At 38.8% G+C, this 27,524-nt stretch overlaps 1 protein-coding gene across 2 annotated transcripts in view; it reads right to left on the bottom strand.

The window, feature by feature from the left end:
- Window positions 1-487: 487 nt before the first annotated feature.
- FAM53A (family with sequence similarity 53 member A) overlaps window positions 488-27,524 on the bottom strand; it is a 76,575-nt gene continuing 49,538 nt past the window's right edge. For both annotated transcript variants that reach the window (XM_064511560.1, XM_064511561.1), the window contains exon 5: window positions 488-1,670. In XM_064511560.1, coding sequence (XP_064367630.1) covers window positions 1,347-1,670 — 324 coding nt within the window. In that variant the 3' untranslated portion in view covers window positions 488-1,346. The remainder of the gene's footprint in view (window positions 1,671-27,524) is intronic.

The following is a 27,524-nucleotide window of genomic DNA, read 5'->3' as shown; positions in this document are numbered from 1 at the left end:
ACCTTCCCCCAGACTTTGTCATACGCCTTAAGATACTCATTTCTTATTTTAGTCACACTGTTTTAGCTGATTTAAAATAAAATATTTTAATATATTTTGGTTTTATGGCACAAGTTACAGTATGAGCTGGCTCACTTAAGCAGACTAATGTGATGCCATAATTTAAGCTTCCCCATTTCTACCCAATTTAAAACCATTTTCAGATTAACTTCTCCCTTGTAGAAGAACTAACGAAATAAGTATGTGTTTGCAATAGTCTGCAATGAATACAGTATTATATTTGAGATGATTGCAGCATATGTAATCACACCTTTGGGATCCAGGGTGAATTATTCTCCAGCTCCCCAAACTAACTTGACTTCACTTTTTCTTTTCAGATGACCAAAAGTCTGCCCTCCCCCTCTATCCAACATTACACATACGCTGTGCTACAGAATCTGCTGCAGACTGTTCATTTTCATTAGTAAAATTCATAAGCAGACACAAATGCAAAGCAAAATGTCATTTTATTTAATTCAAGGACTAGTTTCCTTCTAGTATTGCTGAAGGGATCACCTCCTGGGGAATTGATCATTACAAAGTCCCTGTCTAAAAGTTCAAGTGCTCTTGTACATTCTTTTGAACCACAGAAAACATAATGACCAAGTAGGTGGGCAGCTCCTTGCAGTTTTATCCCACCTAAATTAGCATCGCTTCAGGCTAGAAAACAATTCAAGTAGTAAAATCATGGAAAATGTTAACCTTTAAGGTCACTACCATATTTTGATCAAAGAGTCCTGAATGTATGAAAAGAACATTTGTACACGCTATGAAGTTTTTCAACCAGACACTGTCAAAGATGGCAGTTAAGTATTTTGGACCAGTTGTCAACCAGATATTTAAGAGTTCTATCTGAAGTTTTATTACCAATTTCATTATGCAATTCACTTTTCACATTAAGCTCTTTAACAAAAGAAACATATACCCGCACCAGAATCACTGTAGACAGATTTAGTTTTATAGAATGCCCTTCTGAAAATTCATTTCAAAATAGAGATGCTTTTTCTCCAGAACTGTAAAAGCCATAAAAATGCAAAATATCTGTTAGGAAATTTTTAATCAAAATTATTCCTTAATGTTCAAAATAACATTTAACCTCCTACTTTTTTTTGTTGTCATCCACATATTGATCAATAGACTAAACAGGTAACAATGGTTCACGTTTTTCCCCCACCTGAAACATTTCTTCTAACACAAGCCCAAGACAGGCAATACAGAGATTCAGGGACATGGATTATGCATGGCAAAGGTAATCCTCTATCATTTTAATTTAGAACAACTCTGATTCTAGCACACAACTTTGAGACTCAGTTGTTTTCAATCTGCTCCAGGTCCAAGTCCCCACAGTCTAGAGGAAAGATGCCCTCTTCAGTGCTCTCACAATCACTTGTGTCCTCATCACTTTCACATACTGCAGCTGCTTTCTTATAATCCCTTGCTTTGAAGCTACCTTGGCATGACCCATGATGCCTCACTTCAGCCAGCTGTTCTTTCATCGGACTGGAACCAGGGGTGATGATGTTCATAAGATCATTTGAGTCACATGGGGATGACACAATTGTCTTCATTTGTGTGTCATCGTCATCATCTTCATAATCAAGGGAGCAAAGACTTTTGGAATTTTTTAAAGTCTGCAATTAAAAAAGATACATGTTTATATTAACCATGACTGTAAAGGAGGAGCAGAATAAATCCCCTAAGTTCTTGAACAGGTTGACAGTATGTACTCGGAATTAAAGAAGCATGTGTATTTAAAGTAATCCTGGAAACAGTGTGGGGCATGAACACGGAAGTAAGGAAAGATATTTACTTATTTCACCATCTGTTTTTGCACAGATACTCTGCATATGTGGATTCCAGTTAGTGGGATTAACTAGCAGTCCCGTGTTTATGCAGAAAGATCTAAAAATGTAGTTGATTAAAGCTAAAATAAGAAACTTCAAGTGTCCGATTTGATATCTGAGTTTTCTGGCAAAACCAGAGCATAATATTTGGTAACATCATCATTTAGGTCAAACAATTGCACTGTACTTGTGAAGGATTCATTTCTGTTGTCAAGAATTAACTTCAAGTTCCCAAGAGTGTAGCTGATGAGCCCTCAGGCCTCACCTTGTAGATAGGTGGTCTGTAGTACAGCAAGCAGCACCTTTGGATAACCTCAAAGAGGAGAAAGCCAAGCTTCCACTGGAAGTAGCTTACTCCAATGCAAGACAGCTTAGTTTTTCTTATATTTGGGTACCATTTGGACAAGTGTTCAGGAATTTGAGAACTCAGTCTAAACAAAAAGTACATTAAAAATAGAGGAGCTCTCAGCTTTATTTAGGCAAAGGGAAAAAGAAAAAACCTTAAACCATGTGCTATCTCTGCCTCTGAGATACAGGAATGAAATGCCTCTGCTCCTCACATAACTAAGGGAGCCCTGACTAATCAGAATCCAAAAGAAACACTTGACAACAAAAGTTAGATTTTATGAACGAGACTTCTAAATTCCATCTCTTACAAACAGATAACAAAAGGAAAGGGTGAAGCAGTCAGGGCTTCTCTCAGAGATGGTAAAAGCCAAGAAAGCAAAACTGTGGCTTTCAATATCTTACTAGTCAAGTGCCTTCGGTCTCACGTACACATGGCAATTATTAGACGTGAATCCACAGGGAACAAGACCAACCCTCACACTTTCACACCCATTTTCAACTTTTTCCTCATAATTTGTCATTTCTTCATTAAATTGTTTTATATTTGTCGATATATTCTTATGAAATAGGAACATTGCAACATTCACAGTACATTCTTCCAAATGTTCTTTCAGAACACTGGATAATCCTTCTACCGCTTCACAGTAGCGGCCACATTAGCAGCCTACTGTTAATAATATCTGTTAAGTGTCTTTTAAACAACATTTCCCAAATTCAGAGAAGTTACCAGTTAGCCAGCCTTGCTTGAGTACAACTGAATGAAGGGGAGGGGAGTGAGGGAGCAGAGGTGAAGTGATCTGCCCAACCCATATGTCAGTGGTATATGGAACATCTTGCGGACAACCCCACATGAAGTTCATACAGTTCCTTGGACATGCCTACCTCAGATCTACACAGAAAGATTATTCATTTGAAAAAAACCTCAGGTACAGGTGAAAAAGCAAGACAAGAAAGGTGAAAAGCAAGACAAACACTTGTGAGTTTTGGAATTCAGCCATGGTACAGCTACGCTGAGGAATCAGCAGCAGTACTGGTGAGGGTGGTTCACCAACACCGGTATCTCACCATACCTAAGACATTGCAACAGTAGTCTCCAAGTCAGCACCAAATTAAAACATTTCAGTGCAGATTCTTCATTATTGATCAGAGGTGCCATTTTTTATGCCCATGACATGCACAGTTCTCCTCTCCAAAGAACGTTGGTATCGTCAGCTACCCTTATGTTGAAATTAATGGACAGTGTTCTCTTATAATATATACACTAGGTCATTATTTAGCAATTCATAGGTTAAAGGCCAGTAGGATCTTAAGGATAATCTAGTTTGCTTGGACAGACACAAACAAGACTTGTTTCGGGAGCTGATTTTATGGAACTCCAAGACTTGCATCTGAAGACCAACTTCCAGGAAAAAAATGTTTGTGACAATAGTTGTACTGGGGAAAAGTCACTAAATTCTTTGTCAGCTAGCCTTTGTTAAAAACCCACATCCTATTTTGAATAGGAATAGCTTCAAACTTGATAAACTTCAGTAATCAAAAAACTTTATCAAATTTCTCTCCCCTATGAGAAGAACACCAGTTCTGATATAAAACACATTCCTGTTTCCACAACACACTTCTACATAGCTTGCTTATAAATAATGCAAACAAGCAGTTGAGCCCCTTTGTATGATTGAGGGGTGTGAATTTCCTCATATTTACTTAAAAGCTAAAAAGTATATTTTGAAGTAGAAAGTGTTAAATATTTGAATCCTAATTGTATCGGACTGCTTTGAGAAGAATGCATTTCCTGTTGTGTATCTCCATATAGAGGACAATATTTTCAGTCCTTTAAATCTTATAGGAGACAGTGGAAAGGAGGGAGATCAAATAAAAGAAAGCTTTGAAAGTTCTGCTTTCAATGTTTTAGAAAGGAATTCCCAAGTCCCCCTCTAAAATATCTTTTATTCAATTTGCTGCTAGAAATTAATCCAACCACACAGCTGTCTTTCTGGAAGGTTTGTGTACATAAATGGAAAATTGCCTGTTAGCTGTACTGTGCTGAAACCTCCTGAATGGGAACTTTTAGCTGGTTTCAACACAACAGCAAGCGCATTCAACTGGTCCTTTGTTCACCCACTTGTCACAACCGCACCAAACTAAAAATAGGTGGATTTATTATCTTGCAGCACAATCCGGCTTCTTTCACAACCCAAAGGTAGAAATTGCAATGCATTCAAGCCTTCTAAACGGCAGCTTTACATGTTACACTGGTACAGTACCACACCTTTCAAGCACAATCGGGCTCAGTGGGGAGCCCGGGAGTACTCGCTCAATGGTCCTCCGCTTATAAAGGATGCTGGACTAACAAGACAAAAGAATCTGCAGTTGGCAATGGATAGAACTCAATCAGCTAAAAGTATTCTTTTGTGCAATGGAAAAAAGAAAAAAAGAAACTCAGTTTTAAAAGAAGTGGGGCGGTAAAATGTCTGAATATTAAGAAAAAAAAACTTTATACAGAAGACAATGGTGGGGAAGGAAATAAAAGAAATCTCTCTAGACCCTTGCTATACAAAGCAAACAAGAAAGGCCTAAAGTAGCTTGAAAGGAAGCTAATGTCTGTACTCTACCAAACCTCTAGTTCAAAAACCCGCAATACATCACTTTGCAGATATAAAAAGCAATAAAAAGGTTGTTTTTGTTTTCCTAACAAAACTAGAGCATTTGCTACAGTAGTCAAGGGAAAACTGAGTCATTTATGTGTGTTAAAAGTTAGTGTACAGCGGGAGCAGCAGTTCTCATGCTTCTTCCCCATGCCCCCACCATACACCCACCTTCCCCCTCAGCTCTGGAAGGGGGTGGAAGACAGAGCCATGCGGGGAGGCACAGCTGCGGCAGCTGGCACACAGGACGACAGGAGCCACCAGGAGCCCAGCACTAGCCACCAAGTCGGGACAGGCAGCTCCCTGGAGCCACAGGCTTGGGAGGAGAGGGAACTGAGCAGACAAACGAGATTAGAGAAAGCCTGACTAGTTATCTGGCTTGCTCTGTCCCATCCTGAGACTTTTGCCTCTGACTGCACAACACGAGAGATGCTGCTTTAATAGAACCTAGTACATAGGGATCCTTGGCCTTTAAGATCCTCTAGGGATGTGAAGGAGCAGGTGATGTGGTGCTCCTCATGCCAAGCAGATCCTTCATTTTATGAAGCTAAGAGGGAGACATAAGAAAGGACTTTTAATTAAAGAACAAAGTTCCACAGAAAACTGGCCCTAAACAGCACACTGAAGCATGTCCTGAACACACCATCACATGACTGATGTCACATCCTACCACAAAAAGATGTGTGCAGAGGGGTGTCACTCCCAATAAACTGAATTTTCTGTTTATGCATTTAATTACTTGCATAACCTGTGACAACTCAAACTGGAGACATGCACAGTCCCTGTCATAAATCACTATAAATCTCAGCTGCTTGTGTACATTAAAAGATTCCACAGTCCTAATTCCTGCATCTTCTACTATGCATAAATAAATGATAAGAAGGAAGTTTTGTTTATGTAACAGCAACAGCAGATTGAAGGGTGTTTTACAAAATCTCTGTACCTTGGCTTGATTCTCCATTTGTACACTTATTAAAGCCTATGGAACTGCATTGCTATAAACCTCATTGTGGAATAAGGCTCTGGCTATTTGACCTGTCTTGCACAGTACTGAGCATTTTGTGAACACTTCAGTCTTTCAGCTTTAAAAAGCTCACAGTCAAGAAACAGTGACTCAGTGTGAAGTATAGATGACAGGAGGAAAACAATAGAGTATTCTTCATACTGTTCTGTGCTTGGAACTTGCTAATATACTCTACAGCATTATTTTGAGTTTAAAGTTATAACAAAGTTGACTGGGAGAGAATTTCTCCTGCCTCAAATGAGGAACCGAAGACTTCAATATGCATTAAGTTTTTAAATTAAAATATCTAAGAAAATTATTTAAACCCCAAACCATTATGCATCTGGAAACTAGATATTTGAAATGAAGTCAAAATTTGTTTCCTTCCATCAAGCCACAAAGCAAAGTAGTTATCACAAACATTTCTATTCATTTATATATTCCATAGAAACAGAATTGAAATCCCTGTAAAATTCCTGACACCTTCATGGAATAAATTTAGTCTCAGTTTGAATTTGCTTTGGAGGATGAACAAGATGTTTACTTTTCCTAGCTTTAAAGTTTTCATTTTTCTGAAAATTTGATCTGTATTTTTAAATTAAAAAAATGTAATTCTTACACCACCTTTTATGGATAGGAAGTAGGAAAACTATGGAATCCCAGATATGAATGTAAAAGAGCAAATACAACTTCTACCATTTTGCTGTGCAATTAGACATTTAACTGTAATAACCATTCTTTGCACCAGAGATGAGATTACTGCTGCAGTTTTCAGAGTCAGAAAAGGGATATCATATTTGGAAAGCCAAGGACCTAGTTAAAAATCAATACAGGCTGCCACACAGCAGTATGGCTGTGACTTGAAATGAAAGTTGTTCAGTACTTTGTCTCTGCTATATCTTCAAAGGTAATTTTAATTTTTTAGATGTAGATGCCCAGGAAGAGAAGTAAACTGACATCAACTTGTTTCACATCAGATGCTGAACAGCATAGTAACAGGCTTTCATCTCCCACTAGCCAGACTGTTCTAGATTTAAATATGCAGTTTTCTGGTGTAGTCTACCAAGAAAGTTGATCTATTTATTGGCCTAGATTTTTATTCTTATATTCTAACTTGTGCCACCGAATCCTTATAAGCTTTGTTTATGAGCTGTAGGAACTTGTGATTTAGTTTAGCTTTTTATTTAGTGCTATTTGAAAAAATATTGTCCTAAGATAGAAATATTTAAGTGAAATGCTAAATTGGCTCATTATACTCACACCTGCCAGAGCTTCTGAAAGAATTCTAATGATGTCAGAGAAAAAGGTAACAAAGATGCTAGTTAGCATTTTAAAGAATAATATATTGTACCAGAAACAGTTTGCTCTCGCCACCTAAGTCTTTTTAAAAACAGTTTGTTCACGGCCTCCAAAGAATTTCAATTTAACTATGTATTTTTCTATTTCCTCCCCCCAGATCTACAGCACAGATAAAACTGGTTTGTCCAAAAGCTAGCACGGGGGCTCACTTGACAGCACGTTAACGTTTCTGGAACCAACGGCATCGCTGTCGATCCAGGAGCCCTAGCCACGACCCTGTGATTCGTGATCTCTTGAACAACGAGTGGGAGACAAGGATATTCAGCAAATCAAAAAATTGACAGAAACTACTGGAACAGTTTATTTTAAAGGTGTATAAAAAAGAAACAAATTGGATAAAGATGAGAAGTGCGGGAAATAGTTTCACTGTTTTTCTTGTCATTGGCTTATTCTCGAGTGGTTCACCAGAACTACCATAAAAATCTGGTGTCTGTCTTGTTCTTTACCCTCCAAAATGCCTGAAAACCTGCAGAAAAGTGTAAAAGTCTTTACTTCTTACCAAGAGAAATTAAGTACCAGCCTGACTTTTGCTGTCAAATGTAAGACAAGGAAGATAAAAGGAGAGTGTACTACTTAAGTATGAGCTGCTTTTAGCAATGACCAGAAGTCCTCAATACAGATCATGTCATAAGTCTCTATTTCTTAAGAAACACAAAGCAAGAGCGCTTGGGAAAAGCTATAAACAAGGCATAGGAAAAACTGATTTTCTGTAAGAGGAAAGAGTGCAGGAATTCTAGACAATCACATGTTCAAACTATATTACTTTAAATAAGAGCCTGAGATTTAAGCTCTAGCCTTGTGTTAGATGGTTCTGTGCTTACTAGATCATTATGACTATCACCCATACCCAGTTGTCATGCTAAATGCTCTACCTCTTCATTAGTATTCAAGGAGAGAGAAGTTAAGACAAATTGTCTTCAGTAAGCACCAAAATGCAACAACTTTGCTTTCAAGCCGTTTGCACAGGTGCACGCAATTCTACAGTCCCAGACAGCACCAAGAGCAGACACATCAGGAATATCTAGATAGACTTTTGGGCATTGGCTCACTGAGGACACATGGCAAGAGAAGCATGGACATCATGTAAGAGCTTGTGTGCCAACAAGCATATGCCATCCTTTAACACAGTGTTTGAGTTCCTTGCATCCTTTAGTTCAGTAAACCCCCATTCTATGGGGTGGACCTCCCTTATTGCTTCATATATGGAGCTGAGGCAAAGAAAGACCACGTGCCTTGCCCGTGGTCAAACAGGAGGTCTGAGAGAGCAGGGAACAAAACAGTCTCCAGTTAGTGCACTAGCAACCAGGCAACCACACCCTACAACCACTCCCCCACATCTAGAAAGAACAATGCCTGTAACAGAAAGCTTTAAGAGTATAGGATTTCTAATAAAATAGCAATGCTGAACTTTAAAGCTATAAGCATCATGTAAACTGTCATACCACCTAAGAACAGGTCATCAAGTACTATGCAAGGAGTCGGGGAAAGACAGCATCTATCATAAGAGACTGCAGGCCACACAATTTGATTACCTACATTGGCTAGTGGGTTTTAGGATCAGATTCACATGCACCAGCCTTTCAAATACTACAACAGCCTGTTCATTTAGCAGGGAAACTTTGTAAGACTCAATTAAACCACAGCTACAACTTTTGTTGCATTTTGTCTTGCCAAAGGCACTGACTTCAAAATAGACACACATGAAGTCGCAAGCACAGCAGATCTCAAATACAGCAAGATTAAAACTACTATGGATTCTGTTCAACCTAAGCACCCTATTTCCTCTCCACTCCCTCCTAAAGACATAAAAAGTGACCTATGACAGGCACTCCACATATGAAACCAAATTTTACATTCAAACCAGGTATCTTCTTCACACCTTGTTCTTCTAGTTGCTTGCAAAGAGCACCCAAACAACTGAGGACAAAACTCACAGGCCCACTGGATTTCTTAACTAACTCCCCTGTGTGGTTACTGTGCACATGCACAATTAAAACTCAATGTTAAGTAAAATACATAACAAAGCAATTTAAGCATATTAAAGTATAGCTTGAGTATCTCAATCTAAAGGTATTTCTCTATACTGAATCTAAGCAGACAAAAAAACACTACTGCCATTTTACATTCATTCCTTACAATGTAAGTTTTAGTCAGTTATGGTAGTTTAGTACAGGACTAAGATGCTTGTGGAAATTGCTAAGCCTCTGGCATCTGAGTTTCCGGCAAGTCCAGGGCTATTCATCTTAGGGGTTAGGATTTTTCTTTTTCTTTAAAATGAAAATTGGAAGCTAAGAAGTGAGATAATGCAATACTTACTGTAATACAGTCAAGAATGTGATTCAATAGCAATTCAATAGCAGTTCACAAAGGGGGTGAACACATATGGCAATTTTTCCTTTATGTATAACCCAGGCCAACGTTAAACTGCATTTTAAAAGTTTACAGTATGGAATTCTAATTAAGATGTTGGCACCTCACATTTTCAATTCTTTGGATTTGTGAACTGCAACCTCTTACATTTACTCTTTCAATAAATCATGCAACTTTTTATTGTGGGAATATGTGGAGTTACATTACAAAAACATCAGGACTACCTACTTCATCTGCTTGTAATTAAGTGAAAATAGTACCAGTCCAGAAAGAATAAATACCTACAGATGCTATGAATTACTCCATTAGGTGAAGTAGAGGTTCACATGGTAGATATAACTGTTCTGAACTGGCAGATGATCAATATAGCATCAAACAAAGCGCAACATAATGACGATGTTTGCTTTCTGCAACTTAATACAGTGGAAGATTGTGGCCAGGCAGAAAGAGGACTAAGCTGAACAAGACTAGTAGACACACCAGCAGCTTTCATCTGAAATGCACAGATCCATTAGTGCGGAGCTTTCCCTAGAGGAAGAAGTACCATAAGGAAGAGACTCAAAAGGGTGTTGACATAGCAGGAAGGGTGGTGCAGGAGAAAGGCTCTAGCTCTGTTCTTGCTCAGGCAGCAGCCACAATCTGGGGTCTCTCCTAGGAGCACGGCAATTGCCCTGCCTGAAGGCAAACAACTGTGTCTTTGCACATCTTCACCTCTCCTGTCTGACTCTGCGTACTCCCCCAACATTAGCCCTCAAATACCTCTTGCAGAAATCGAAGAGCTAGACAGTGTGGAACTCGGCTGCTACTGTGCTTGAACTGCACAGACCTGAGAGGCTTCAGCCTGGCAAGTTTACATGAGCAAGGTGAACTATTAAGTAACAGTGTGATGAACAAACAGCTGCATCATTTGTCTTCATACAAGGATGATTAATAAGCCTGCTTTTTGCAGTAGAATGGCACAAAGGGAAATAACATAACCACGCTGCCAGAATTGGTCCTTCTTTTCCAATTAGGAAGTTTTCAACCTTTCTTTTCAGGAAAGAAACACAGGCTCTGGAAACAAGAACAGGCTTAGAGTGCATGTTATTAGCTTCACTAATAGGAAAGAATGACATTGTAGAGACTTAGTTTCAATCATGTCTAATCCATATAGATTTTATAAAGATATAACTGGATTTGCTGCATTTTAAACTAGGAAATACAAGAGCAAACTCACATTATTCAGCATGAAGAAGCTACACACACATGCCCCTTCATCCAGAGGGATTAACATGTTCCACAGTTGCTCGAAGTGTGGATCTCCCTGAACAGGGCACGAACACTGTTTAACAAGAGGATGGTGGCTTGCAGAACTGTCCATCAACATTGGGAGGACCTAAAAAAACCAAGTTCACCCTAGGTCTGAACTAAAGGAGAATTTTATGGCTCTGGCCAGGTGGCCAGAGTTATCTCTGTAGGTACCTATACCTTAGACACATACCTATGCAAACCATGTTATTCCTCTGACACAAATTACAATACACTTGAGTAGCTAGTCAGCTCTGGAACAATGTAGACAAAAGCTTACTTACACACACAAACACCCCCAGGAGTTTTACTGAATATCTAGATTTCTAACTAGCTGCTTTCAAGGAAGAAGAAAGCTGTAATTTTACTTCCATGAGCTCCTAATGATCAAGCATATTTTGAAGTTTGCTTTACCGTGCCAAATTCTGCTCTCAAGTGACATGACTTAAGTTTGAGATTATGCACCAGTGTAACACAGGACAGGATTTGACCCTTGTGGCTTCAGAACATGACCGTACTGGCTTCGTTTCCTGCCATTTGTGTTTCATCTATTTTTACAGAGAACTGATTCCTGAGCAGTTTAAGCAGGGTCTTATTCCTTCGTGACTTTGCTAAGAATAGTGGATGATTACTTTCATAACCAAATGGCATGCTCACCACTTTTTGCATAGTTTACCATGTCCTCTTAAAATTTTAGGGTGTTAATTTTTTTTTTCCAAGTTAACATGTTAACTCAATATGATAGGTCAAATTTCTAAGAAATTAGAAAAGTAAACTTCAAATCCTGATCTTAATGCTGCCCTCATTAGTTACTGACACATGTCAGCCTCACCTATGTTATTGGGTTATGCTGGCACTCCATCATAACTAGTATTTTAAGGGATCCCATAATTGGGCCATAAAGTTCACTTCTGCCAGGGAGGGGGAAGGGATAGAAAGGGAAACATGACCTTGGCTTGGGAACAGTTCCCCCTTCCTCCAGTTTTCCACTACAGAAACACTTGTCTGAGACAAAAATCTTAATCTCGTCATACAAACACACACAGATACACATGCACATGCATGTGCCAAGTTCAAGTTGTGTTAGAAGCCTTCTGCTCAGTTCAACAAAACCCCCACATTCTTACAATAAATGCTTGTAGGAGTATTAATTCAAACTGTAGGTGGACTCTAGCCACTAATTATTTCCAGAGACAAGTTAAGTTGAGCATAACACATTTAAGAACAGAATCAGCATTGTTCATCTTCAGTCTCTAATACAGGTATGTATTTTTCTAGCTTCATATCTGATCTCACAGGCTATTTTGAACAGTTCTGAAACCCTATGGCTCAAAAAGTGCTCTTAGGAAGTGACTAGTCTGCTGTAAGTGTTTAAAACTGAGTCAACCTCTGTTAAACTTTGATTAAAAGTACATATAATTTGGAGAAATTAGTTTATTGTTTCAAATATCAAAGCTGAAAGCACAACACTTCAGCACTAGATCCTTAATACAGTTTCTGTAAAGGAAACATGTATATGAGGTCCTTTATCCTTCAGTCACACTGAAAAAATATTGAATTTTAAAATACACTGCACCAAGTCAGAAGACAAGCAAGTCATAAGCAAATTAACTCCTCTGTGTAAGACAGAGTAAACACTCAAAAACACTATCGCATTTATAACACTAACATTGAACTAAACCTCTTATTGTAGGTCTGACTTCAGTTTTTCCTGTTTTCTAACATAATCAGAGTCCGTGTGAAAAAAAGCTAGGCATTCAAGTATCACACATATCTTGCTTTTAAAAAGTCCAATTAGTTTATACTATCAACCTGCAAGCTTTCTAGCATAGCATGAAAGCCTTTCAGGTTTAAGTCACAGTTATTACTATGACAAAAACTGAAAGCAGGAAACTATTCAGAAGTCCCACTTATTTAAAACACAATTTCTGGCAATACTTAAGTTCTTTCTGCAGAAGGGCTTCTCACCACCATTGTACACACAAATGAGTACTTTCACATATACGAATTGCAGTTAATCAAAAAGCTGATCACTCAGCCTTAACACTGAACAATCACCTCTCAGATCACTTATCCAGAAGACACCTGCTTTTATAACTACTCTATTAAAGGTAACTTCTAATAGCATAAAAAGCATCCCTTAGGTTTGCATATACTTGAAAAAGAACAAACAAGCCAATATTCCCCATCCTAAAATTCCAACAGAAGAAGAAATTAACATCCCTAATGATGCAGATAAATGTGAGGATGATGAACTGATTTGAATTTAAGATGTATTTTGCTTTTATCACACCTATGTGTGAGTATGTACATGCAACAGGAACTGATCTGTATAATGCAAGACTAGCAAAAAGATGAAGTGACAGTTAAACTTAAGACTTTCCAAAATGATTACAAAAAACCTCACTGCAGGGAAAAACCTCAGGTAAATCAATTTGTTTTAAGTCTCTCAGAAGATGGTGCACCAAGTCAGAAAGTGACTGTCAAAAGCAAGGGAAGTACATCTATCTTACCATGCAGTTTCACAACAGATAATATTCAGTGTACGGGACACCAGAGCCTAGTTTCAGAATGAAAGGAGTTCTTCCATTCTGGTACTATAGAGATTCATTACTTTATCACTCCAATTACCATGTTATCACAAGAGTACTGGATGTTAAGAGGATGCCTTCTCCCAAAACCGTAGAGTTAAACGCAAAGTGGTGTAACTCATTTTCTCATAAGTTAGCAAAAAGGAAATCTGACTTTTTTTTTTTCTTTTTAAGAGATCTGGAAAAAAGAAATCCTTGATTAATGATGAAATACCACTAAATCCTCTTCTGCTAGCCACCATCTCCCACAACTCAGAGCAGAGGGAAAAAAAAAAAAATCTAATTCCTTCCCTGCCACCTGCCTGAACCCAGATGGTAAAACCTGAGAAAAGTACTTTCCCCCCTCTCTACAAACCCTCTGGTGCAGCTTAGGCATATTAACTATAAGTACCCTATGTATAACATTGAACCATAGCTCTTAACTCAATATTACATTGTACTCCAAACAATATCACCAATAATTCCCACATAATCCAATTTCATCACAGACTGAGTAATAATTAAAAAAAGAAAATACCCACAGCTGGCTGAAACCTTGCTTGCGAGTTAATAGATGGCCCCTTCTTGCATAATGTCAAATGCAGCTGGTCTGGTACTCATTAGCTCTTTCAATAATGAATTCTTACTTGTACATACAGGAACTCGCCAAAAAGGAAAAGCAAATCCGCAGCAGATACTAAGCTGCCTCCTCCTCTCATTAGCACATTGCTTACAGAAAAAGTACTGTAAAAAACACAAAACTAGTCTCAGGTTGGATGCAGAGCAAGATGATGCTGAACATGAAGACCAGCTCTTTTTTTTTTTTTTTTTTAAAAAGGTGTAAAATGTTTGTTACAGAATACCATTTAAAAAAAAGTGGTGGTGGGGAAAAAGCTCAAAACTTCGTCCTTAATGAGATTTCCTTTCCTCTGCTATTCCCAAGGCTTATACTCATGGACTTTCCTCTACCGTCAGAGCACAGGGAACCCTCAGCGCAGGGGTTCACTTCATTAAATGCCATTTTGGGCCTCATTTCACATTGCGATCCACTCCACAGAGGCAAAGCAGAGCGCCAGCTGCTCTCCGCGCCTGCTACCTCAGCAGCGCTTTTTCATTCACTACTCCTAAAAACCTCGTAGCACCCATTCAAAACCAATACCCCGGGCTCGGGCTCTTCTGTCAGAGGACAAAGTGCTGGCTTGTCTTCAGCTCACTTTTGATGCTCGACTATCATCTCCTAGCCCGGCCTACAGCTATCTCCTTTCCTTCTTCCCAAGCCAGCTGGAATTTGAACTTTAAATGGATGCCCTCCGTGGCAACAATAGATAAAAAAGGAGCCTTTGATTGCTCATGCGTTGCCAAAAAGAAAGGAGGAGGTTCATCCTGGCTGCGACCTAGCAGGAACTCATCAAGCCCGGCTCCCTTTCCATTCCAATGGGATGCCTTCGCCTGTAGCTACTCATTCAAGCTCGCCGGGTCTATGTTTCCATTCAAAGAGGATGAATTCTTCAGGTCTCCCCCCTCAAGAAATTAAACGTTGATCCTATGAATGAAGGGCAACACCAGGCTTGGAAAGCTGCCAAAGGGTTCTGTAACGCTCAGTGGTTTGGCGTTAATTCAATACTTATTGATATCTAGCAGGATTTATAGCTGCATTATTTATAAAGCAAAAGAAATTGCAAAGCCATATTTAGAGCTTGGTAATAACCTATTTTTAGCACCATCTGTTTTTCTAGTTTGTTCCCTTGTTTAGGAAAGGGTGTACTTCTACCCAGTTCCCTCTTCCCTAGCCTTTTAAAAAGGATCCACAGCACCAGTAAGGATCACATTGAATACTTATTCTGTAGCAATCCTCCTCCTCATCATTTGGAAATTAAAGCCGCTGACTGAAGACAGTCCAAAGCTGATGCAATATATATGTTGCCTTCAGTTACAAAACTGAGCAGTTTTTTTTCTAATGCAAGGGGCAATGTATTTCACATAAAGAATGTTATTATCTGGAAAGTAATAACTGATCATTAACTACATTAAGCCATCTGAGCAGTGTTCACACTCCCAGCAGTGTTTTTCCTGGGCAATAGTTGCCAAGTTTCACCCTCATTAAAGCCATGGATATTTTGTAACAAGTACCTTCTGTCAGGCCACACTGCTGCTAGAGGGGAATGGAAAGTGCAAGCAGCTGCTGCAGGCACCTTGCCTCAGCAGAGAGGAGGTGTTTCAAGCTCCAGCTGCCATACAGGCAAGAGCTCCCCAAAAGCTCAAGTTAACTCTTCAAGCTCACATTTATATTCCGGTCTCAGTGTGGGACACAGCACTGGTGGCCTCTGCAGAATGACATGAGGGATGGAAGCGAAGGGGTTGCCGATGTCCCGAGTTCAGACGGAAGCAGCGCTTTGGATGCTTGCATACTGACTAAGTTCAGAAACTCATTCGATAGCAGCAATACAATTCATTGCAGCCTCATGACTCATGCAAGTTTCCTTTCTAATCAAAACACTAGCACAAATATTTGAAAGCTTTGCTGTTAATTACATCAGATTAAAAAATTCTATTTTGGAGCAAGGCAGAAAATTCATCCAAAATATGTACTAATTACCCATTGTGAAGGGCAATAACATTAAAGATTACAAGCTTATTTATCAGGGTTTGCAGCACGACCGAGGGAAACATTCCTAGAAAGTAGGAGAGATGCCACAAAATGAAGAATAAATCCCAGCACATAGCACAGGTCAAAATTTAATTCTACAAATGCTTAATACACAAGCACAAAGCTACTTTAATGGGTTCTAAAAAAAATAAAGTTTGGTGGATTTCAAAACACTTAAAGCAGTCTGTATAATGGCTTTGGCATTATGTGACATGTAATTTTAGAGTGTGAAAAAAATAACACAAATGCTGTCCAACCAGCAGCCCCTGCGATGCTTCCTTCCAGCCTACCACTTTTTTCGGTGGAGAAAACAGGGCACAGCACTTCTACCTACCTGGCAGTTTGTGGCATTTGCTGATAGAAGGGCTACTTGGCTACATGACACAGAATCAGGCCATTGCCAGGATGGGAGCCAGGAGGCTGAAGTCTGCTCCTGCTGAGAAGCACTTCTATACTCCCTAGCAGCAACCACTGAATCCTATCTGCCAGGCAAAGCTCAGAGGCAGCTGCTGCCACCAGATGTGCCTAGAGTGGTCTGTCCCTCTCAAGAGGAAAAGCTCCAAAATCAGGGCTATTTTGACATGCTACATTCCAAGTCACAGCCCACCTCAACTGGGAGAAGTTCAATAAGAACTGTTCACAAAGGACAGAAGCCTAATCTGCAGCATATTTAGTGTCCATATAAACTACATGGACAAAAGCCAACATATATTGTAACTACTGCAGTAAATTTAAGAGTGATTGCCAAGTACGCTTAAGCATAAGAACTAAGAGCTTGCAACTTGTACTTCAACTCCCTAAGGCCATTGCATAACCTGCAAACATGGTACAACACAAGAACAAATTAATGCTGGTGATGAACTAGGAGTGTAATGGGAACACCTGGAAGTCTTCAAAGTGCAGTTTGTTGCAGGCACTGTACCAGAGCATCCAACTTGCACATGGATAAGGATGCTCACTTGTTTTCCCCTTTGCACTCAATACCTGTTTTAGATATAACCATGTGCTTGCTTTTACATAAATTTGGAAGGTGTCGCCTACCTTATTCCTTTTACAAAATTTATACCTTACTAGCTAGCATGGGTGTGCTTAAGTGTGATTATAGAGTAAGGCAGGACTACTGAGATGCAGAAGAATTATGCAGTCTCAGAACACAACTGGATAAGACAATGATAGCAAAAAGAGCCACAATACAGCTAGTTAGGGTCTGCCCATCCACATCTGCCTTCTACTGGTCAGATGGCCAGTAGAAAGAAGAGTCCTCTGTCCTTAACTATGGTTTATAGCTCCATAAGGCAGTTATAAGAAAGAAAAATTCGTGACTAAGTCTTAAGTCATACTTATTTGAGAGATAGCTGAATGCCAGCAAAGGGAAGGGTAGCAAGTCACAAAAGCTTATGCAAACTCCTTTTATTTCCTAATGCATACTGGGATCTCTCCACTCCAGTTTTTGGGAAGGAAAGGTCTAAGTGACTGCAATCCACAACTCCAATACTGAAACCCTTTCTCAGCTAATATCCTTGTGTAATAAGCTAATATTAAAGTGGTCCAAGTCTGGTTATAGCTATACCAGACCATATCTCAGCAAAATCAGAAGCTGTTAAGAGATTTGCAACTTATCCCAGTTAAGTAGCTAATATTCTGCAAGGGAGCTCTGAATTCACCTCCATTCTTCGATTTTAAAAGATAAAGCTCCAAGAGCATCAAGGCTGTTTTAACTAAAGTACATGACTCAACGGAAAAAAAGCAAAGGGCAGCGTGATAGAAACAGGTTTTGCCTCAGCAAGATCACTACCCCTAAGCACTCAGAACAGTATCACTTCAGTCCTCACAATTCAGCAACATGCTTCCATATCACTTGTCAATAGTAGGGCATGGGGGAAAAGTACAGAAAGGCCATAAAATTTATATGCTCTTTCAGCAGCCACACAACTGTCTCCTGAAGCTAGTTAAACTGAACATATCAGTTCTAGCTGACAAGGTCACCTGTGTTAACTTATTCAGTGTTAACTCCTCCTAATTTAGAGGGGTGTCAGCCCTCAGAAAATGCTTCTGCCAAAGTGATACGCTTGCAAACTTCCTTGACAGTTTCCAATAGCTTCTCACTTTCTACACTTGCTGTATTTTCAAAGACATCCTGGTTTAAAGTCCATCACAAACATTTGGAGAGTGGTATTACACTGTACTTCAGCTAAAGGTGGGACTCAAAGCCTTTAGTTGGTAAGATTTAAAATACAGATGTGAATGCCAGGTATTGCAAGTATTCTTCAAGCATTCTTTGTTGCACACTTGAACAGTCAAGAGCATGACACTCCTACCAGATCTAAGTCTACCTTAAAGTTTATTAAAATCAGTTTTGAATCAGACTGTATCCCTACAGGATGCAAGAAAAAAAATAAAAACAAAGACCCCACAAAGCATTCACCTGCAGGTCCTGACGGCCAGAGGAGTTCAGTTCCACATGAATCCCTAGCTAACCCAAAACAGGAATGACCTTTTTCCCAGTGATAAGGCAGCAACCAAACAGTTCAGGTCTCAGTGAAGAATTTAATAGCTCTTTGAAGGACTGGGATCAATTCAATGCTTTTCAGTTTACTCAAGTCACTTAAGACCATTAATTGCTACTGAACTCTGCAGGGTCTATGCTTTCTGCAATTAAAATAGCTTGGGTTCAGCAAAAGAGAGGGCAGAAAATTCTTACTACTTCACTGCGGTGCTTCTATGCTACAGGAGGACTCCCCTGCCTACAGATGTGGGCAGGAGGAGAAATTCAGTTGTCTTAAAGTGTGAAAGGCGGAATATAGTATTTTTAACAAAATGTACATGTTATAAATTTGAAGAAAGTTTAGAACTCAAAAAGACAAAGACACTCCACTGCAGAGTTCATGTAATTGGTATTTTTATATACAAAATCCAATTAATCCATTCCTACTCACCCAACCTAGTACACTACACACAAAAAGTACTTTCATTTAACAAGAACCATTGACCACTATAACTGCACACTTGCATGCCCCCAAAACACACCTTCCTATGCCAACAGCTAGAGTTTTGCAAGATTAAAAAACAACATTTTTGCTCTGATACATGCAAATTTAATAAGCTTTGGAAATTCACACTTTAAAAAATCTGGTTCTATAGTAATGCATGTATTTGTTAGAATGGCTACCCCACCTTTTATTTTTATATATAAAAATATGAAGTGTACAACAGAACGAACACTATGCACTAAACACAAAACAGTACACAACCACTTTGAAGTCTTAAAGTCCACCTTGTGATTCAGACAAGCATCTATAAAACAAGCACGGTGAGTGACATTCTCATAACCTGTTTTGGCAACCTTCTATATAGAACTAATCTCTGTACTTAGTAGACACTGAAAGAGAAGGGAAAAACACAGACTTATGGTTTTAAAGGTATAGAGCACATCAGGAGTCCCCCAGCCTCCAAACCAACATTGTTGTGCAGTAAAGGAGAATTTTCAGTGAGGCTCTACGTTGACCATGCTTCAAGCACATAAGATTTCAGTCACTCTGAGCAGATACCACAGCAGTTAAGAGTAACCTCGAAACTCTGCAAAATAGGACATGGCAGTTAAGCCACAAGGCACCTGCCACAAGGTTTGTAAGATCTTATTCAAGATCTTTCATACTATTTGTAAATCAGAACCCTACTTCACGTAATTTCAGATTTTAACCTACCACTTCAGTCTAAATATCTTTAAAATGCACACCCTTTTAGAAGTGAGACAAGTTTTAAAACACTAAGTTGAGATGCCCAGCATTATGCGAAGTTTGGAAAATTTTTCTTCTTGATAAGTTATGCCACAGTATTCTTGTTTTAACACTACAAAGATCTCCTACTTTTTACTATAAATGTGCGTGAGGCTAGAAGAGGCATGGTGCATAAGACAAGTGTGGTGTCACCAACTCAGCCTTAAGAATAGCTGGAATCTGCAAAACCTTTTCCCAGGAAGAAAGTTCTGAGTGCCTTCATGGGGCTTAACCTGCTTGTCTCACTATCTTAAAAAAAGTTACACTTTATTAAATCCTATGTAAATAAAATGTGCAAGTGCATTTGGTGGTCCAATGACATGTACATTTTGAGCTGTGACAAACTTCTCAACCTCTTGCATGAGAAAATGTAAAGTATAAGCTAAGCATCTTCCACAGTTATATCAGTGACTTCACTCAAGTGCTACAGCACCCAAGTGAGGAGACATTGAACCAAGCCTAGCACTCATGGGGACCTAGTACTTATGGGGACTCTACTGAAGTGCAAGATCTATCACTCCTTCCCTGTACGCTGACATGTGAGGCATGTTCTTTATCTGCTACACTAAATCCTCCACAAGATGCATCATGTCCCTGTAGAAATAAAGGGAGAACTAATCCCTTCTGCTGATAAAGGCAAGTGATGACAAACTGAAGATGTTAAACTTCCTCTCCCCCACTTCTAGTGGCAGGCAGATTTGAGAGACTGTGGCAGTTTCTCTCGTAACAGGCTTGGTCTGCCTCCCAGGCTACATGCAGTCTCAGGGCATCAATCCGCATCCACACTGATAAATATGGCACACGGATGAGCCTCCTTACTTCGTCTTTGTACGTTTTCTAAACATTGTTTCCACACATTACGAGGCAATTTTGACTTTCTGTGCTTACAAGTCAACAAAAAAATGCATGTTCAATTATGACACCACTCTGTTAAGAGGAACAGATAATTTGTCCCTATAAAGGGACAAAACAATATTAATAGTTATGGAGGTTAACAGTTGTAGAGCTTAGGTTATACTCCTTCACTTCTCAAAAAAGTCAATTATAAGAAACTTATTCAAGACCAATACGGCACAGATGCAATGAACACTTCAAGTGTTTCCAGCTACATCTTTTCTAATCTTATCATAGGGATATGGTAATGTTGAGAAAGGCACCCCCAAAATATGCCCATTATAGTAGACTGTGTGAACTTTCTACTCCTTGATATTTTTAATCAGGGCAAACTATGTAATAACACCTGGAGTGCTAGGTACTCTAAATGCTAGAAGTAGCTACCAATTTTGAAAAGGCCTCCAGAATTTTTATTCAGCATTTTACATTTTAGCCCATTCCCTACTCCTCATTGCATCATTAAAAATAATGAACATAGCCCTTGCACTAGAGATGCTCCACCTTCAAACAAATATGCAACTGAAGCAACGAAAAGGTACCTTCTTCCAACCCCTAAGACACCCCTTCAATATTTATTTGTTTTTGAGGAAAATGGATTTACCAAGGGCTTACCTACAGAGGAAAAAAAAGATCAGAATTGTTGAAGTGGGAAAAGGCACCAAGCGCAGCATCTGCATGCTGAGTTATTCTGCAACAGTCATTGTGCTTCAAAACCTCACACCCTCCCTCCCTTGATAACACTGCTGCACAGGCGAGCCTTGACTCATTCTCATACATGTGGGGGCCTTGCTAAGACTTGTCCATTTAAAATACGGAGTTGTCAAACTGACTATGATTAAAAAGATTTTTAAAGAACTTGTTTCATCTAGTGATATTGCAAAATCATTCATGTGAAAGAACATTAATGCTGTTTTTAAAATAAAACTAGAGGATGTTTCCCCATTACAAGAGAAAGGGGCTTGACAGGTCTAAAGATGCACTTTGTCAAGTTGTCCTATATAGCTTGCATTAATTAAGCAGAAGCCAATTGAACTAGTTCAGTTCAGACGAGTTCACTAGCACTCATCCAGGTGGAAGCAATGGTCCTAGATCAGAGGAAGACAAGGTTGTCCAAGACAAGTTGCAAAAAGTGAAGTAAACTGATCCCTGTTCCTTTCCTACTTGAAGATATTCTGCATTTTTGTTCTTCCTGCCTTTCCTATTTGAAGTGCCCAGAAGAGAAGATTTCAGACAAAAAAAATTTTATAAACTAGCAACAAGGTTAACTCTAAAATATTTTATAGTTACATTTAACACAAAGCTCTCACTGAAATCAGTTTATAGTTCAGACCTGTTTCAGTTTTTATATAGTTTTCGAACACTTAGTACTCAAAACAGTTGGTTGAAGCTTACAAACTTGCCCCATTAATAACGAATTATCAGCACAGAACCCAAACATTGAAATGCTTAATGTTTAGTTGCAACAAGCAAAAACATTTCTATCTCAGAGTACTGAAAATGTCTGTGTTGTCCTCTCAAAGCTGCTTGGAGGCATTTAAAAAACTGGACATACAATTAAGACACTGAGGGAAAAGTCATTTCAAAGGGCACCAAATGCAGTAAGTCAGTAGCTTTTGCTTTTTTTAATTAGAGCAAAAAGTTCAAGATTCTTAAAAAAGGCTATAGGCAGATTAAGTGGAAGTGTGTCATACCAGTATTGCAATGTTAAAAAACCTAATGGAAAGCTACCTCCGCTTATGTTTCATAATAGGTTTTGCAGCTGAGACTACACTAAAATCTGAGCTAAGAAATAAGCTCTTCACAGTTCTGCAGTTTTACTGTTAAAAGTCAAGGCACTAGTTTAGTCATTACAGAATTGTCATCATAAATACACTGTCAGGCAGATCTATGTTTTGACCTAAGATGACTAAGCTTAATACAGAGACATATCTACTATTTACCCTGCTGACTTTTCCTATCTAGAAATTATATTTCAGCTCAGACTACCTTCCATTGCACTTCAGAGTTAAGAACTGCTTTAAGAGCTGCACTTCGTTCTCTACCACCTTGTCATGATAACAGACCTAATCTCCAAGGTACCATCTTATTTGATAGTTAATGCAAATATTTACTTGAACTATTTAGTTGCACATGGAAACCAGATAGGTGAAACCTGATCAAAGTATTTTCCTGAAAGTCAGATACACAACGCAGCAAACACATTCACATGGCAAAGCAACCCCACACGATCTGTGGTGGGATCTCCCATATCAGGAGCAGTGCAGAGGAGCTGTAACCATGACAACAGCCGGTCACCTAGAAAGCAGCTACAACACCTACTGGTACCAAAATCCCATGCTCCAGTCTGCACCTAATCCTGTGTTGCCCAGCTACAAGCTGGTTCCTCCCCCACCCCCAAACTAATACCTTTAATCTCATAATCTCTGAAGAGCAGGTTTGGAATTGGCTCATTTTCCCTTGTGCTCATGTAGAAAACGAGCAAGTGTCTTCTACAAAATGTTGATGTTCTTATTTGCTACAATTGCTTTAATAAGTGAAAGCACCCACTCAACTGTGGTGCGCTACCAAGGAAAACATTCAAGTTCTATGCAGGATCTAGAACTAACGTTTCTTTCACTCCTTGACCAAAGTTGCTCAGTTATTAACCAGTGTTAACATAGTAACAAAACATCTCAAAAGTAAGGAAGATTCTCAGATTGTTATTGTAACGTTGAAAATAATTCCCCCCAATTCCCATGGCTAGCAGACCACTGCAATGGAGAGTAGTCCGTGCATTTCTGTAGTGTGTTCATTTCGAAGTCCAATAATCACACAAGCAAGCATATGGGAAACGTTACAACTTGAAAGTCACAGTTCTTAAACTTTCTAGAGAAATCAACAATTTCTGTAGCAAAGGCTTCCCTTTTGCCATAAGTTAGTTCAGTACACACACAGATTGGTTCCTGGTGTACTACAAGTGGTTCATTCTTCTTCACCTCATGTGATCAGTATCTTCAAGAACATTATCCATCGCTCACAGAATTCAAACAACTAATACAGATTTTTTGGACAGGACTACTGCCACATGCGCTATATAGGGTCCTTTTAATCCAAGAAAATCAAATTTACAAGTTAGAAAGTTACAAATTTAAAGCTCTATTTTATAAAATCATGTATTAGATAATAGTTTAACTTAGGTAAAAGTAAGTCTTCCCCATGAGCAGGACAAATCAGAGGAAAGGACAAGTCTAAAATTAAGACATTAACATACTGATCTTCTCTACACCTTTTTGCTAAACTCAGACTAAAAAGAAAGAAATCCATCACCACCTTCTGCTACAACACAGCAAAGGACCTCAGCTACCTCCCAGCCAGCAAACACCCTAGTATATGACAGATTCTACCATAGACGCAACAAGGTATTTGCCAGGTAATGTTATAAGCTTTGGATTTGTTTCTCACCAATTCAGAGAGTGTATAAGAGAATTACTCATAACAGTAAACTTTCAGGAAACAATTTTTACTAATGTGTCTCTTAAAATAACCTAAAACAGTATGAGGCCTTCATGTTTCACATTCTCAGAGCAGGTTAACTCCTTCTATGCATACATAAAAAGGAAACAGATTAGAGAATTACTCAAGAACTAGGAAAACCAGAGATTACAGGACCTTCAGAAAACCACTCTGAAGCTAGTTTTTGGCCTCCACTCTCAAAGAGGGGGCCAATTCCCACTACCTAGCTTAAAAAAAATTAGCAATATTCAAGAACTTTAATTTCACTTTGACTTCTCTGAAAATTACAGGATTGACTACTGCCACAGAGACTTTTTTTAAATTAACAAAAATTTGCTAATCTCTAGCTTCAAAATGCAAAGCAAGACCCTCATTTGTTTGACTGACATTTGATTACAAGAAAGTCCCCCACATTGGACTTTTTCTGGAATCAAATCCTAACCAAAGGACTACAGACTTGCATCGCACGTCCTTCCCCACCTCTCCCAACACACCAGAAGAAAGAACAAGTTTTAGAGGCTTTCTTGACAGTCTACATCAGGTTACTCTTCCAAAACACTGAAGAATTTCCCTTTGCTTTTTGCAAACTTATACCATTCTCTCTTCAAAATGGAAATTTCCTTCTACACCCAATTCTTCCCCCCTGCAATTTTAGCAACATTAAAAAACAAAAAACCTTATTTCATATCAAGATTGCAGCTGCATTTTTATACACTAATTATATTCTTTCACCAAAAAGATCCCCAGAAGTCATTCATACTGAAGTAAGGCTTACAGACAACAATCTGAAGTTATTTTCTCTGATATGTGTTTAAACGCCCTGTTTTGAGTTCAAGGAGTCCGCTTTTTGGATCAAAAGCCCCACAAAAGGTGAATTTTCTGGACTAAGATTTAGGACCTCATCTTTGTGCATGTACTGATCTCACAGGAAGTTTCTTGGTTGGGGACTTGAAACAGTTTTAAAAAGCCTCCTCATGTTGTATCTGGATTATTACTACTACTTCAGTTTCCTTGCACATGCTTATTTCTGTTGTCCAAAAAATCAGAACTAAACCTGAATACCATTCCAGAGAAAAACCTCTGCCCTGGCACACCTTCAGCTCATTAGAGCTGAAGAGATCACAACCGCACACCCAGCAGCACAGCAGTTCATTGCAACATTTAACACACTGTTTACTCACATTGACATAACCAAAGATTTTCCATAGCAAGATAGGCAACGGAGCTAAATAACCGGACTTCAGTCAAAGGAGACTGGCAGACCCATAACAACTGCATGACTCAACTAGTCTCGGAAGTTACACCTTATCCCTAAACAAAGAGCGTTAGTTCAAGACTGCACTATGACATATCACTTTGTATAAGAAAGTTAAGATACAGTCTGTGCTGAAAATCCCTAACAACTAATTTGAGCTCCCCCTGCAAATAAACTAAGTACTTGAACCTCAATAGCTTATTTTATAAGATGGAAGAACGTGCAAACAATTCCAGAGCGGATAATTGTTTTTTTAAAGTCTTCTCCTTCATATCCAGTGGCCATCACGATCAGGTAGTTTTATAAGAACTATAGCTGCTCTAGTTTTAAGTACTTAACAGCACTGGCATGTTTACCTCAAGCGCAGCACACAAATCTGCTCTCAATTCTCTTATGCTGTCTACCTCAATAAACAGCTAAACGCTCATACATTGGTTTTGCCAAATATATGCTGTGGCAATACCTAAGCCTCAATCCTGTATGAGGTTCTAATAGGCATACGAAATAACTGCATAGAGATGAGGTGAATATTCACAGACTACGCATCTGAAAACCGATTAAAACAGGGCGGGGGGGAAATATGCCAAAAGGGCAAGTCACACTAACACAGTTCACTGAAGTTGAGAGGCATCAGCCATACAATTAAAAATTATATCTGCAATTAAGAACTTGGTTGAAGCTGAAGTGATATCATGAGTGTCATTTATAGAAGGAGTGCAAGGTCTTGCTATCATAATGCAGTCTGAGGAATTCACGAGTTGGAAGGGTCACAGCAGGACAAAAATGCAAGTGGCTACAGCCAGCCATTTGATACAGCTGTAAAAGATGGGTCAAAGTAAAAGCAGACTCAAGGCAGAAGAACAGTACAGCATTTCAAGAAAGGAATTTGAGATAGGACAGGTTCACAGAAAGACAACTTCAGAAAAGTCCAGCAAAACGAAGGGCAATCAACAACATAGCTGCTCTATGAACATCTCTACAGGAGAGTAAACTGGAAAGAAAGATTGAGAACTAGCTCTGGAGAACACACTGATGTAAGGACAAATGATATGAGCAGTCATTAATAAGTTTAATAGATTGCTCTTATAACCTTATTCTCATCAATTAAAAGCCAACCACATTGGGAATTAATGCTATGATCCAGTTTCAGCTGGAACACAGATTAGCTGGTGCTACATGTGCTCATCTTAGAGGAAAGTCTTATCAACTTCTGCTTCATAAGCTTGCCTTCTGCAACATGCTGAAGTCTAGAAACGCATGGAACCCTTTTGAACAACAACAAGATTTAGTAAGTCTGGCCATACGCCTGACAGCTTTTACTTTTTGGAGAACTTGATGCTGCTATAGTATTTAAATCTAACCAAGACTGTTGTGGAAGAGAAACTCAGCTGGGGCGGGGAGAACAAGAACAAGCTTATTAAATCTCAAAATATATTTAAAGAAATCATAAAAATATTTTGAACACAAGTTGGTCAGTGAAGGGTGAAAGCAGCCTAGTGCAAAATAAAGTATTCTGACAGCTGTATTTTATAAAGTAAAAAAAAAAAAAAACAAAACAAAACAAAAAAGGAACCAACATTTAAACAGCTTTTGTGACAGAGCAGCACCCCCAGGCAAGATTTCTTTACAGAAAAGTGCATGGAAACCTTTATGAAAGGAACATGTTCCACATTCTCAAAAGTGAAGATTCAAGCATCTTTTATCATTTCCCTCATTCAAAAAAAGCAACATCTGGATAAAACCTAAGTTTACTAATTCCTATTCATTTCATTTATGTTAGTTTAGGTCATGACTTACTGGAAATTGCATTGAACCCATTTCCTAAAGGAAACAGAAAACACACATTAAAACCAGAAGATGAAAGTGGAGAAGACATAGCCAATATGCATTCATGCATACTCAACTTTAAGAACAGCCCAGAATGTCTTGCTTTAAGTTTTAAACATGACAAGCCTGAGAACCAAAAATCGGAGAAATAAGAAAACCACCACACTCAAA

The sequence above is a fragment of the Dromaius novaehollandiae genome, chromosome 4, assembly GCF_036370855.1.
Source record: "Dromaius novaehollandiae isolate bDroNov1 chromosome 4, bDroNov1.hap1, whole genome shotgun sequence".
Lineage (NCBI taxonomy): Eukaryota > Metazoa > Chordata > Aves > Casuariiformes > Dromaiidae > Dromaius > Dromaius novaehollandiae.
This window is presented reverse-complemented; position numbering and strand designations above follow the sequence as displayed.